General features: G+C 39.9%; 1 protein-coding gene across 1 annotated transcript in view; it reads right to left on the bottom strand.

The window, feature by feature from the left end:
• Window positions 1-10,058: 10,058 nt before the first annotated feature.
• Window positions 10,059-14,467, bottom strand: part of oprd1b (opioid receptor, delta 1b) — a 7,015-nt gene continuing 2,606 nt past the window's right edge. The window contains exons 2-3 of the mRNA XM_074654116.1: window positions 11,761-12,116; window positions 10,059-11,551 (exon numbers count right to left, since the gene is read on the bottom strand). Coding sequence (XP_074510217.1) covers window positions 11,022-11,551; window positions 11,761-12,116 — 886 coding nt within the window. The 3' untranslated portion in view covers window positions 10,059-11,021. The remainder of the gene's footprint in view (window positions 11,552-11,760; window positions 12,117-14,467) is intronic.

The raw sequence follows: 14,467 nt of genomic DNA on the forward strand, positions 1-14,467 counted from the left end.
ATGAGTGATTACGATGTCAAACACCGAGTAGAGTACAATATTCATCTTATCATGCACACTATTCCTTGAGAGTGATGACACTGATTAGGTGACCTTTAGACACGCACCCATTATTATTTTCGTCACCCACTGCCTGAATTTTAAACCGCTTGTTTTTAACAATTTCATGAAACCTCCAGACCACGTTACATTTCTTAAACCTGTTAAAATGTATTTGTTGCATCTCTGGCCCTGTTCAGACCTTTGTATCAACATGCGACCTGAGTGATCAGATCACAAGTGGACAGCTCTAAGTACAGGTGTGAACGCACTCGAGACGCATTGAGATCCGATCGCTCAGACCACATTCAGAGGTGGTCTGGGCCACATATGGCCACATTCTTTTAGCAGTATTATATTATATTGTGTGTATATATATTTTATTAAAGGTCCTATATTGTAGAAAGTGAGATTTTCAGGTCTTTTATATTATAAAGCAGGTTTAAGTACTATATAAATACTGTTAAACTATCAAAACGCTCAATATATGGAGAAATACACACAGCCTGTATTCAGAAATTGTGCATTTGAAACAAGCCGTTAGGATTTCTGTCCATTTGTGATGTCACAAATATACAATATTTAGACCATTACACATTTTTAAATGTAAACATTCTGAATGTGTCCCAGTTTATATCCTGTTGCAGTGTTTGTAAATAGCATCAGCTGACAGGAAGTAAACATGGACCCAAACTGTTGCCTAACAACGCAATTATGTTGAAATACACTAAAACGGAGCATTTGAGACAGAAGGTAAATACAGGTATATTCAGGCAGACCGTATGAGGAAAATAATGTGTTTTTTTAACATTAATGCATGTACACATGTTCTAGTAGAAACATAAAATACATGTATGAACCTGAAAATGAGCATAATATGGGACCTTTAAAATATATCTTAATTATAGGCTACATATCTACAGACTATCGGATTAGGCACGCATTATTATCATACTGTCAGAGATGTGGCTGTGTTTTTGTTCCGGTGCTTTGCACGGAGCTGATGCCTGCTCGCTCGCTCTCTCTCTCTCATCCCCGTCTCTTAAGCTCTGTACGCCGCTGTTGCCTGGCAAAGACAGTGGTGTCGATCGCATGGAGGTTCCCCGGGGACCACCGGTACAACAACCTTATATTTTGATGTTAATAAAATTTACCCAAATTCACGAATATGAAGGATATTACTACTGACATTCCTGTTATATTGCATCACAATGTCTGCTGTATTAGCCATGTGTTTACTGCGCGTTTATTTGCATATAAAGCGGGGAAGTGAGATCCGTTCACAAGTGGTCACTCAAAACGCATGTGGAGACGCATTCCAATGCCAGGTGTGAACAGACGTACTTAAAGCTGTCCACTTGGGATCCGATCACTCAGGACGCATGGTCAGGACCTCTGGTTCTACAACTTCAGGACTTTCAGACCTCCAAAACAATAAAGCTGAATTCGTTTAAAGACTTTAAAAGAAGTGCAGATGTAGGTAAATGGAACTGATTTAAGCTGTGACCTTGAGAAAGGCTATGAAAAGCATCTATCTCTGACATATTAACAGCTTTCCACTTGATGGAGCATTGAAAGTCTGATATTGCCCCAAAACCCAGAAACCCTCTCTTCAGCACAAAGAGAAACATTCATACAGGAATTCAGCAACGACATCCTGTGATTAGTTCCTTTCACTCACGGAAAGTATAACGGGATTTTTCGTAATACATGTGGGCTCTAATCTTTCCCTCGTTAAACTAATCACAGAGGAGACCGAGGAGTCTCAGGCACCTGCACCGCCACACATTCACCCCAATGATAGAGGGAGCCACGTTAATCACAGCAACTGGCTGCTCCACCCCGAAGCTGTACGTGAGGCTTTCATGAGCTTTTGTGTTGGTAACATTGTCTTTGTCTTTACACTGCACATCTGTAACAGGCGGCATGATGCATTCATGAACAGCAGCATCATGATATTAAAATTATCATCTTACAATAGAACACATTTTGCATCATTTAGCTCTGCTTTGATTGGGATGCAGCAGCACTCGAGTCCCCCCGCTGCTTTCTTAACTAACTCGTCATTTCAAATTGTATTGAGTGCCGTTTCTCAAGTATGTCTTAATCAAGAAACCCAAAGTTTGGTGATTATCTGAAGAGGCTTTACTCAGGGTTGTTTTCATCAAGTGGTCCATCATAGTGGGAACCTATTGAATAGGGCGCAGCAGGGATCAAATCACTGCATTCATACTCGGTTTCTCTCTCACACAGAGAAAAATACCTTTTAAATACGTGTGTGTATGTGGGGAAGTTAATAGAAAGAAAAAGATCGATTGATAGAAAGCAAATGTAGCCTCAAACACAAAACACTTAACGTCCCATAAAAAAAAACATTGATCTTGGTTAAGAAATACGAAGAAGGCGGCTTAAAAGCCATTGATTCTGAATGTAAGAATGGAACAATAACAATGAAAGTGGCATAGATCTTTTTAAAAATCACCAGATAGTTTATGGCACATTTTCCCAGATAATTTAGTTGGAGGCTTAAATTCCCTTATAAAATGTGATTATCCAGCCTTCACCAGCAAGACCTTTTATATTAACGAATGTTGTACAAACATAATTTTACGCCTCATTGCACGCCACTGTGGAACAACAGATATATTCCTCACAGAAATAAACCTAAACCATTTTTCACCCCCGCTAATGTTATAACCAAACCACTCTTGGCCAAAGGAGTGATTTTACATACTAATTCAATATCAACGTTACCAAATCTGTATATTAGCGAATTCTTCAATTTTGTTTTTATTAAAAAATATAACAACCATCTCATCAGACAGAAGTTGACCAAACCGATTCAACAGATTATGTGATTTTAAAGACATGGATCCTGCCAAAGTACTAAGATTAAAAATGTTTTCCATTATCCTATATTACCCAAAGCTAGAGAAATTGCTTTTAAAATGAATCTATTATTTTTATTTCTCACCAGTTTCTTATATTCAGTTTTGAAAGTAATGTCTGTTTAATGTCTCTTTGTAATACAGATATTGAAACCACAGAGCTTATTTTCTGTTTCTGTCGTCACTCCCAGCTCTAATGGAAACAAATGGGAAAATGATTTAGACCAAAGAATTTATCTGTTGAACCTCAATTACATGTACTAGATGTAATGCTTGGACTGGTTAAGAAAGAGAAACTAGAACATCTGCTGATTAACATAATTCTCATAATGGTAAATAATAAAATATCATTCACAAAGCCACCCACTTTTAATGTTCTTATGTAATGAACTTGGTTATATTGTAAATCCCTGAAATATATTAGTTTAAGAAACAAAGTAATAAAATAATAAATAAAAGACCATTTATATGTTTATCATTTTGAATAGTTTACACTGATAAAACATGCATGTCTGTGAGCGTGTGCACAGGAAACCAAATTCGGGATTATTAGCAAGTTTACTGTTAAGCTGCTGGTACTCCGTCGCCTGCGGCCCACATTTTTAATTACAGGAGATTGCCTTGATAGATTGGACTCCTCGTCTAGCGGGCTGAGGGCTTCTTGTGAGCTGAACAGCTGTCCAGGAGGCTTGTAAGAAAAGCTTCTCATCTCTTGATCTGATGGATGCTTACATTTCTGTTACATCGACCAGATGACAACAGATATCAAACCGTGACGTGTGACTCATTCCTGTAATGGACTTCTCTTGTAATTTACTTGATGTCCGTGTCATATTGATTCTGTGCTAATTAGTTACAGAGGTCGACCTAAAGTACGATCATAAAGGTCACCTTTGTGGTTGACAGCTGAGCTGTAGACAGAATAGTGGTCTTCTGAAGGAGACAAAAGGATGGATCCTGTGAAGGAATTGGATTTGCCAGCCCAGAGGGACTGTATGAAAAGTATTAGTGGAGGAGAGGGGGTCAGAAAAGGGGGAGGTTATTGTCATTTTTAATTTGAGAGCAGAGGAAGGCTTTTTATTTTTTTAATCAGCTTAAAATGATATTCTATTTCAGCTTTACAGTGTATTAAATAAGTAGTTTTAATACCACCAGTGCCATGGTTCATAAAGGTGCGTCAGGGTTTTATTAGGAGTAATCCACTGATTTAGCATTGCAGCCCTATAACATTGTCGCACTCAGGATGAACAGTTAAAAAAGTGTGTAATGTAACATCAAACAGAGAGACACTTCTTTCTAACTCCACATCACCAGAGTTCATTTTCAAACTTGTAGTCTTTAGCACAATTGATCATATTTCAGTCAGCTACATTTGGAGCCACAACAGGTCTTTACTAGGGCTGTCAAAGTTACGCAAATTCGTTTTAACGCCACTAATTTCTTTAACGCATTAATGCAACTTGTGTTTTTTAGGTTGTAGCGGGATAGCTTGACTAAAGATACTGGCATCATATGAAACTAGAAAAACCTAAGGAATCCATTGATACCAACCATGTCATACTTGTTTGGCGCGAAAGAGGTTAAATAACGCTCCAAAATTTCGCTAAATTTAGGCGAGGAAAAACTGGTATGTCCATTTTCAAAGGGGTCCCTTGACCTCGGACCTCAAGATATGTGAATGAAAATGAGTTCTATGGGTACCCACGAGTCTCCCCTTTACAGACATGCCCACTTTATGATAATCACATGCAGTTTGGGGCAAGTCATAGTCAAGTCAGCACACTGACACACTGACAGCTGTTGTTGCCTGTTGGGCTGCAGTTTGTTATTATTTAAGCATATTTTTTATGCTTAATGCAGTACCTGTGAGGGTTTCTGAACAATATTTGTCATTGTTTTGTGTTGTTAATTGATTTCCAATAATAAATATATACACACATTATTAAACAGCATATTTGCCCACTCCCATGTTGATAAGAGTATTAAATACTTGACAAATCTCCCTTTAAGGTACATTTTGAACAAATGTGTGATTAATTTGTGATTAATCACAATTAACTATGGACAATCATGCGATTAAATATTTTAATTGATTGACAGCCCTAGTCTTTATAAATTTTTTTCCCACATAATAGTATTACTCCCCAAGACCTGTAAACCGACTTTGATGTGTAAAATCGGTTGAGTTCCCCTTTAACGTGTACGTTGGTGACACACATTAGAAGTTCCATCAGATCAAGATTTAATCTGTGTTACACAATTAAACTAGTCAAGAGGAGGGTTCAAAGAAAGCCTAACCCTGTTGAGGGCTTTACTTTCTTATAAAGTGAAATGTAAGGTTCAGCCTCCCCTCAGCGCCCCGTTCATTTTCATACGCTCCCTATGACTCTCAGCTGGCAGATGGCACCCAGTTTGAATGCCTGTCTCAGTTCCTCAGCAGGGAATGCCAGACTATTTCCCGCCTTGTGAAACATCCAGTGAAACTGCTACTGCTTAAGAGCGTTTTGCACTTCTGGCATTTCGTAAACACCTCAGGCAACCAGGAGGTCTGATTATCTGTGTTTCCAGCAAGCGTCTGTCACATAAAACAGCAGGGCCAAATCCATTACCAGAATCTCTGCATAATCATCATCTAAATATCCTCTTTTCCTTCCTTCCTTTAGTTTTGTGTTATATAATTTTGACTCGGCACTGACAGGTTGTGTACCGTCAGCTAAGATGCTGTGTTCTGTGAAAAGCCTCACTTACAGTATGTAGGTGTCTGCTGTTGAGAAGCGTAAACGTCTGTTATGTTGAAAGATTTCCGTGGCTGCAATGGTGTAGCGTAATGGAGCTCAAGTCGTGCTTTTATCCAAGCTGCCAAACAAGATAATTGAGTTCCACCAGCCAAGCAACAAATCTGAGAAGCAAGACACTCTCACTTTACAGTAAATCTACCCACAAAGTCTCCCTCGCAGACAAACAAGCAGGGGAAGTCACTCACTAACAAGTATCATCCAGATGAAACAGAAAATAAGCTGTTGGATGCTCTGAGCTTTTGACGCTAACAAGGGAATAGTAGCATTGCAACGTTGAGAGCTGTTATGAACGCTTCAGCAAGATTCCCTCTCTGTTCTCGTTTCCATCTGTTAATTTGCTCGAGTGCGCGAGCAACCATTAGTTAAGGTCAGTAGATGAGAGCGTTTAATTATCTCGCGTGTCACTCTGAAACTAGTCGACGGCATCCCTGTGTGTGACTACATATTTGATAGCAAACGCCTGTTGCATGCGCATTCAAGCTCTCAAGAGGAAACAAATGATTGCAAAATCCAGAAGAAAACTGTTTCTGTAGGGGGCAAATATCACCGTTACACTTCAGTTTGTCTGACTGTTCAATAAAGCGCTTTGGTATTCACATTTTAAAGAGTCTAGCCGAGTCAGGAGCCAGCTCATGGTGTTTGACTAAATTATTAATTTCGTTGCCGTTTCATTTGTCTGCACAGTAAACATATAGGCAGAGCCATATATATTTCATAGGGGACATACTGTATTTATGCTCTGTAGCTCAGAGTGTTCAATGGCACCGTCTGTTTGGTCTCCTGATGGGAGCTCTATGATGTCTTGTATCGCAGCTTATGGGCTATTCATACTGAACGTCTCTCGTTCCAGTCGTTTGAGTGATGTCCTTCTACATCTACAGGAGTCTGAAAGAGAAATGAGGGGGACTGATGCCTTCTAACCAAGGTTCCTATTCTCCGAGACATAATCAGTCTTTCAGCAGGGAATGATTTCAGCCCTTTAATGTGTGCAAGAAATTAAGTAAAAGACCAGTTGAACATGTAATCCATGGACCATAATGCAAAAAAAAGTACAAGAATGTGTCTTTTTCAAAATGCGGGCATCACTGACACGTGTCATTTAAATATTAACTGCTTCTGTAATAATATCTCAGAGGGTAATCGCCCAATCATGACTTTTTGTACTCAACTTGCACTGCAGTGTGACCTGTGCAGTCAACAGTACACAATCCATATTCAATGAGAATCTGGATTATTTTAAAAAGTACAGTGGTTTATTTGATTCCTTATTTCTCCAAGGTGGGTTTACAAAAACTGAGATGAAAGTAGTAGCCTGAATTTGCGTCAGTCAGGGCTTTGGGCCTGTGTCACTTTAACAAAAGTTAAAAGGAAGGGTGGTGATATTCTTTGTATTTGTCTTATTGTCAACAAATAATGCGAAAAGACATAAAACCAATAATTGATCTTACTAAAAGATATTGTGTGTGTAAGCCTAATGCATCTTAATCCCCTGTTCCAGCATAGAGCTCCATTGTTGTCCAACATTTTTTTAAAACACATAAATGATCAGCCCGTTCTCATTTCCAGGGTGTCAAATACCAACGCTTTGTCACGGCCGTCAGCGTTTGATACCGCTGCACAAGGCACATTTTCACTGTACAAACGTAGTGATTTGAAGCCCAACTGTGTTGTTTTTTCCTAAACCTAACTATAGTGGTTGTATTGCCTAAACCTAAGCAAGAGTTTTTGTTTAAATTTACAACATGAAGCACGTGTTTACTGTGACAAAAAAGTATCAGTATGAGACGAGTTGGGATGAGAACTGGTTGCATGATGCACTAGGTGACACGTTCCTTCATTATGATGAACATTGGCACTGTAGTTTATTTTGAGTTGATCCCACATACACTGTCCTGCTGCTGTAAATACTCACTAGAGCACCAAATCTGCTGCTGAAAATAGTCCCCAAAAATGCACTACTGACTCCTGTTTGCAAACAGTTTCCTTAAAAACTACAATGCCCAGCTGCTTCAGGAAATATCAAACTTTCTTTTTCAAAAATGAAAGCATATATTCATGTTTTTTTTTCTTCTTTTTAAAGATTTACATCTTCAGGAGGAACCAATGGTTATGGGGCTGTCTTTTCAAAGGATTTGTTGACAATAAAAAAATATATAATATCACCGGCCGTATTTCTCTCCAATGCATCTGGTGACCAGAAACTCCAATATTATCCCTGATTTATTTCATAATGTGCTTTCATTTACACACACACTTTGGATGTGTCTCATTTGTCCCTGTGACCGTCGGCCTCTGACCATCAAGGGCTTCCAGGCCAACAAATCACATTTCTAACTCCCATGAGGCTTCACTTGCATTTACAAAGAGTATACATGTTAACAACATCTGTAATAACCACGGAAAAAAAAATATTAGATTAAAACTGAAAGTTATTTACAGCAATATTTCAAATTAAAAGCACTTACAAGATACAACTTATGCTATTCCATATGACTAAAGCAGTTATTACACCTATACAATAAGGTACTTTATATACTGTATCCGATGAAACACAAAATGTGAAAACATTTCCAGCGCTTTTCTCAACAAAACAATTCACTTTTTGCAAAAAAGAACATAATGCTGAATAAGGCATTACGGTACATATATTCAATCAGCTGAACATATTGTTGACCACACTGCAGAAAACATTTACAAATGCTCTTCCTACAGTGACAGTGAAAGGCGATAGTTAACAATAATTATTTTTGAAGATTTCATTTATAGCACTTAGTGTAAATACATGGTTATATTTGATTTGACTAATTGGTTACAAGCGAAGCTTTATGGTACAACAGCTTGACAGCACATTGAAACAAAATAAATCACATTATCACTTAATATGTTGTAACAGAACAATATTATCTTTACACTTGATATATAAATGCCTTTTTAAACAAATCTGCATTGCTGCAGTGGCGAGATAAGAGGCATCGGTTTGACTGTTCTCTCAAAATGTGCAAAAAACTGTCTTCTTACTGCCCTAATCGCCTCCTGCAAGAGTCCAAAGATCATCAGTGGAAACTCGTCCATTAGCTGTAATATGTGTAGGAAGCTTCTTGTTCCTAATGCGTTTGATCCGATTCAGACGTGCCAGGTCATTTAGTCGCAGCTATGAGTTGAAACAGCAGAGCCACGTTCCACCTCAATCACTCAGTTTACTGTCAGCTAAATGTTTTTTGGTTGTGCAAGAAAGAACCAGAGCAGCCTAACTGCTAGAGGAGTGGAAACGATGAGTCAGCTGAACACTGATGTTCATGTTGAATATACGCTGGAAGCCTCCGTCATCTGTGCTTAATCATGAAGGCTGTAGTTTCATGTTATCAAAGGTGTCTTTCACAAGGATCTTTCATGACGTTTCGGATGAATGAGTTGATGAATGTTCACGTCCTTTAAAATTGTTCTTGATTATGCAGGTGGCCTTCGTCTGTAATTATTTCTCCTCTTACCATCACAAGACGGAGCATGAAATTGGATACATCCTTTAATGTAAATATTGCAGAGACAAACAAAATAATAGTCTCAGCTAAACATTCACATTGTTGGATTCTCATTTCCTCCCCAGTGAGGTTGAGTGACGATACTATTACAGTCTACAGTGCATTCAGACAGTATTAGGATGGAGACACATTTTTTGTTGCATTGGCTCTGCACTCCTTTGGACGTGAAATGGAACAATTCAAGGTTAAAGTAAATTCAGCTGTAAAGTCGCTATAAAAAACATTTTTATATTAACAATGTGTGAAATGACTATGCGTAATGTAAATGGAGTCACTGATAGTGACAAACCCACAGACAATTATCACTCGTTGCAGTAGTTTCCTTCGGCTTTATGATGCGTAACTTATAGCGCCTTTCAGCTTATTGTTTTGGTTTTCGGGCCCTCAACTTTACTGTTCCGGTTCACTCACACTGCTCTCATAGGGTCGTTTTCAGCAAAAAGGCTCTAAAACCGACTGTACACAACTCCAAACAGTAGACAAACACAGTCAGCGACTAGCTGGTGAACATAGTGGAGCATTGAGCACCTAAAGAGCCAGATATTTCCCTCGGTGGCTATTTAATATCTAATACATGGTGCAAGATAAAGTCAGAATTGTGGAGAGTCTTTTGCGACTGGACCCCATCGTTGCGTAGTCATATTTAATACTGATGTGATGAAGACTGGAGGTTAATGGGGTGGAGGAGGGTTGCGTCCGTTCGCGCTGAAATGACAACTGACAGCAGACAAAAGATCTGTCTTTTATTTAAAGTTTGACGGCAACGATATGTCAAAATCTGGTTGTGTGAACGCCCATAGTCAGCTGATGGAATGAGAGACAGAGAGATTTGTGAACGAATGAGCGCAAAAAGAGAGTCTCCCTGCCTGAACTTCCGCTAAGCTTCATTTATCTGTTTAATTTGAAGGTGTCACTTCAACGAATTGTAGTCCTTTATTAACGGTGCCCCAATTTTAGATAATAGTAAGTTATTAACTTAAATCTAAATAAAGTCATCAAATGTAATATTTAGCTGAAGCTAAAGTCTTTGACCCACAGACATCAGCAGATGTCTTCCCTGTTGACCCTCTGCCAGGGCTGTACTGCAGCCATCGTCACTTCTTGCTGCTACAGGGGATTTTCAGTCTGGTCTTCATCAAGTGAAACACGTGATCTGTTGGCTTTACATCACGTGACTGGCTCGGCCAATCATACTGTAACCACTGTTTAGCCATAAAAAGACTCCTCTTGGTGGCCTTGTCTGTTTATTTAGGATCATTGTCATGCCTGACAATCTGAGCATTGTGGAACTGTGGATCTGTGTAAACACAGAGTCCTACATTGTTCACCTAATATGGATGTGAAGACCTACAAACACCCGTAATGCTTAGTCAGCACATTGACCTCCTATTTCTTATCATGCAAACTCAAAACAATGAAAAGCATACCACTATCCCAATACTTTATGACTGCACTGTAAATGTGTTTGTTCATATGGTTGCATGTGCTTTATGCACACTCCAAGGATGTACAATTATATCCATTTCTTCATGCCCAGGCACACGCAGGCATGGTTGTGATCATCGTGAACGACAATCCTTAGAGAATTGTGTCTCACAAGTTTCATTGTATGAGACCAAAAACACAATTGACAATTTACATATTTGGCAGGCCAAAAGCCTACATCTGTGGACTCAGACTCCAGTGGTAGAGAACTGTGTGACCTCAGTCTGGAGGTCATCCTGAACTGTTCTTCCCCCCAACTGATCCATGCCTAGTCAGGCCGGCGGTCTCTTTGTCGTCGCAGCAGCACAAACAGACACAGGCTCCCTTGTGCTATTGCGCGCTCTGGAGAAGCTGTTCTGGTCCAGGCGGGAGCGATAGGGCAGGCAGAAATCCCTGAAGCACCTTTTGAAGTTCTCGTCCAAGAAGGCATACAGCACCGGGTTGAGACTGCTGTTGGTGTAGCCCAGCGCGATGCACAGATGCCAGCAGGCCACAACCAGGAGGTTCTTGCGGTCAATATCCACCATGGTCTTGACAATGATGAAGATGTGGATGGGAGTCCAGCAGACGATGAAGGCCGCCACGATCACCAGGACCATGCGGGTGATCCGTCGCATGTTCCTGTCCTTCTCTTTGGAGCCGGAGAGCAGACGGACACTCTTGAGCCGCAGGATCATCAGACCGTAGCAGATGGTGATGACCAGGACGGGACCCACGAAGGCAAAGATGAACACGCAGATTTTCATCACTGTGTCCCAGTACCACTCAGGCTTGGGGAATCTAAGTTCGCAGGCAGTGTTTCCTGAGGAGTTAAAACAATTAGAAGTTTAATAGAGGGCCATGTGGAGAGGCCAATTCAAGTTAATAACCCAGCTCAAATGTTCTCTTTTATGGCTTGATTACTCCCCGAAATCAACGCTTGTCGCTTAAAAGCTTGTGCTGATAAGTGAAGTTTTTTGCACAGTGATGGTAATTTTCAGCATGTCTTCTTCAACAATAGAAATTTCTCACCTTCAACTGTCACCTTGGTAACAGCCATGATCATCACAGGGACTCCGACAGCAGAGGAAAGGATCCAGATGCAGACGTTGATGAGCTTGGCTTTGGCGGGCGTGCGGAAGTCCAAGGCTCTCACCGGATGACAAACGGCGATGTAGCGGTCCACGCTCATCATAGTGAGCGTGAAGATGCTGGTGAACATGTTGTAGTAGTCAATGGCGATGACTACTTTACATAAAACCTCCCCAAATGGCCATGTGCCCATCAGGTACTTGGCGCTCTGGAAGGGGAGGGTGCTGGTGGCGAGAGCGTCTGCAAGAGCCAGGTTGAAGATGTAGATATTGGTGGCAGTCTTCATCTTGGTGTACCTGGTTGGTTGGAAGAAAAGCATGGGGTGCTTTTAACTGATTCTTACTAACACTCGAGGGAAACTGTTAGTTGGAGGAGATTGAATCTGCCTTCTGCTGTGTTCCGAAGAAGATGCACAGTGTGGTTTACTCACGATTTCCATTAAACGTTTCAAGGTTAGAAACCAATTTATTGTTTAAGCTAATCTATTTCCTCTCAAACTAATGATCTCGTATTTCCTCTCAAATAATATCGAACTGATCAAAGAGCTATTTAGATGCCTAATGTTTGTGGCACAATACTAAATGCATAAAAGCCAAAGTGGCTGTATGCTTCCATTAAACTGCACGTCTTTTTTTGGACATTTTTTTACGTACCATGCTGTGAGTTTTTTCCACATAATATACTATAGAATACTATACTCTGAATATTTTCAACATTCTGTACTATGACTTTTTTTCGACATGGATTGCATTACTTTTTTCACCAAACTATACTATGGCATTTTTAGGAATTCTTTGTTAAGTTGGAATTGTTTGATGTTTCTTCAGTTTATTATGCTTCCTAGTTAACTTGTATTAGACTATATAATCATGTGTAATTTGTATATATTAATATTGTGATGGTTTATTTGTAAATACATTTAATAATTTATTTGGGGAGTGTTCAGATGCCCTTTATTGTTGGGAAGGTCCATTGGTAGTTAGGCCAGCTGGAAAAGGAATGTAATTGTCAGAGTTAATTTGTAAGAGCAAGGCGGGGGTCAGAGAGTGTGCTTTTTCAGCCACCAGAATCTGCTTTACCTGTGAAAAACCTGTTTCATTGTCCAGCTGCCTGTCTGCCAAGGGTGAGATTGTGAAATTCCTTTTGTCACTTGCTAAAAATGACCATATAAAAAAACAGTGCTCTGTGAAAAACTCTCTGACTCATTGTCTCATCTTTCAACCACTTCATACACCTCCATCCCGCCTGGTTTTTCATCCTGGTTGTAAGGACTTACAGCACTTAAAACCTTACAGACATACTATACTATGACTTATTCATCACCTTTTTTCAACCAACTATACTATGACTTGTTTATCACTTTTTTCGACGGACTACGTACTATGACTTTTTTTATCACTTTTATTCATCCTACTATCCAATTTTTTTATGATTTTTTTTTCAACATACTGCCACCCGAATGAAGAAGTCAAATACACAAAGAAACAGTATTGCACAAATACTCAAAGAAACAGTATTGCACTGTATCATGAGAAATAACTCAGGTTGGAAGATATCTGTTTGGAATACTGGAGGTTGTGAGTTTGATCGTTCTGTGGTGCAGTCAGTATTTAGGTCTAACTTCAAATGAAGAAGTCAAATACAAAAAGAAACACTAATTCTATGTGTTCAGTCAGATAGCTCAGTGTGGTAGATATCTGATTGGAATACTGGCAGTTGTGGGTACGATCCTTATGTGGCACAGACAGTTTTCCGGTCTAACTTCTAATGACAAAGTCAAATATGCGAAGAGAACGTGCCTGAGTGTGTGTGGCTTGGTTGCTTAGTTCCCAGTTCTGTATGCGGCAGATTAGGGTTCGATCCCTGCCCACGCTGCTTGCTAGGGTTACCTAACCCTAACCCTGCCCATGCTGGTTGCTAGGGTTACCTAAACTGCTTGCTAGGGTTATCTAACCCTAACCCTGCGGAGTGGGGTTTGATCGTCACAGTGTGCCCAACAGTGGAGTGAGACGAGTGTCTCCTCCCAACAGGCATTGACAGCAATACATTTCTGGTTTTCTCTTGCATAACCCACCAGTTGTATCTCTCCGAAACCCTGGGAGGAGACGCTCGTCTCACTCCACTGTCGGGCACCGGGCAGTGATGTGCTGGTGGGATCGAACCCTGCTCTGCCACACACAGAACTGGGAACTAAGCAACCAAGCCACCAGTGCCTCACGCACTTAGGACTGTTCCCTTTGTGTATTTGACTTCGTCATTAGAAATTAAACCGAAAAACTGATGGCGCCACATAAGGATCGAACCCACAACCTTCAGTATTCCAACCAGCTATCTACCACACTGAGCTATCTGACCAAATACAATCAAGTGATGTCGCTTTTTGTATTTGAGTTCTTCATTTGAAGTTAGACCTGAAAAGTGACTGCCCTACATAAGGATTGAACTTACAACCTTCAGTATTCCAACTAGATATCTACCACACTGAACTATTTCACATAAGACACTTGAATACTGTTTCTTGGTGTATTTAGCTTCTTCATTCAGCAGGTAGTATGTCGAAAAAAGGTGAAAAAAGTCATAAAAAAAAGTCAAAGTATTGTATGTCCAAAAATTCAATGAAAAGTCATAGTATAGTGTGATGAAAAAA

Source organism: Sebastes fasciatus, chromosome 12 (genome assembly GCF_043250625.1).
Source record: "Sebastes fasciatus isolate fSebFas1 chromosome 12, fSebFas1.pri, whole genome shotgun sequence".
NCBI classification, from domain to species: Eukaryota; Metazoa; Chordata; class Actinopteri; order Perciformes; family Sebastidae; genus Sebastes; species Sebastes fasciatus.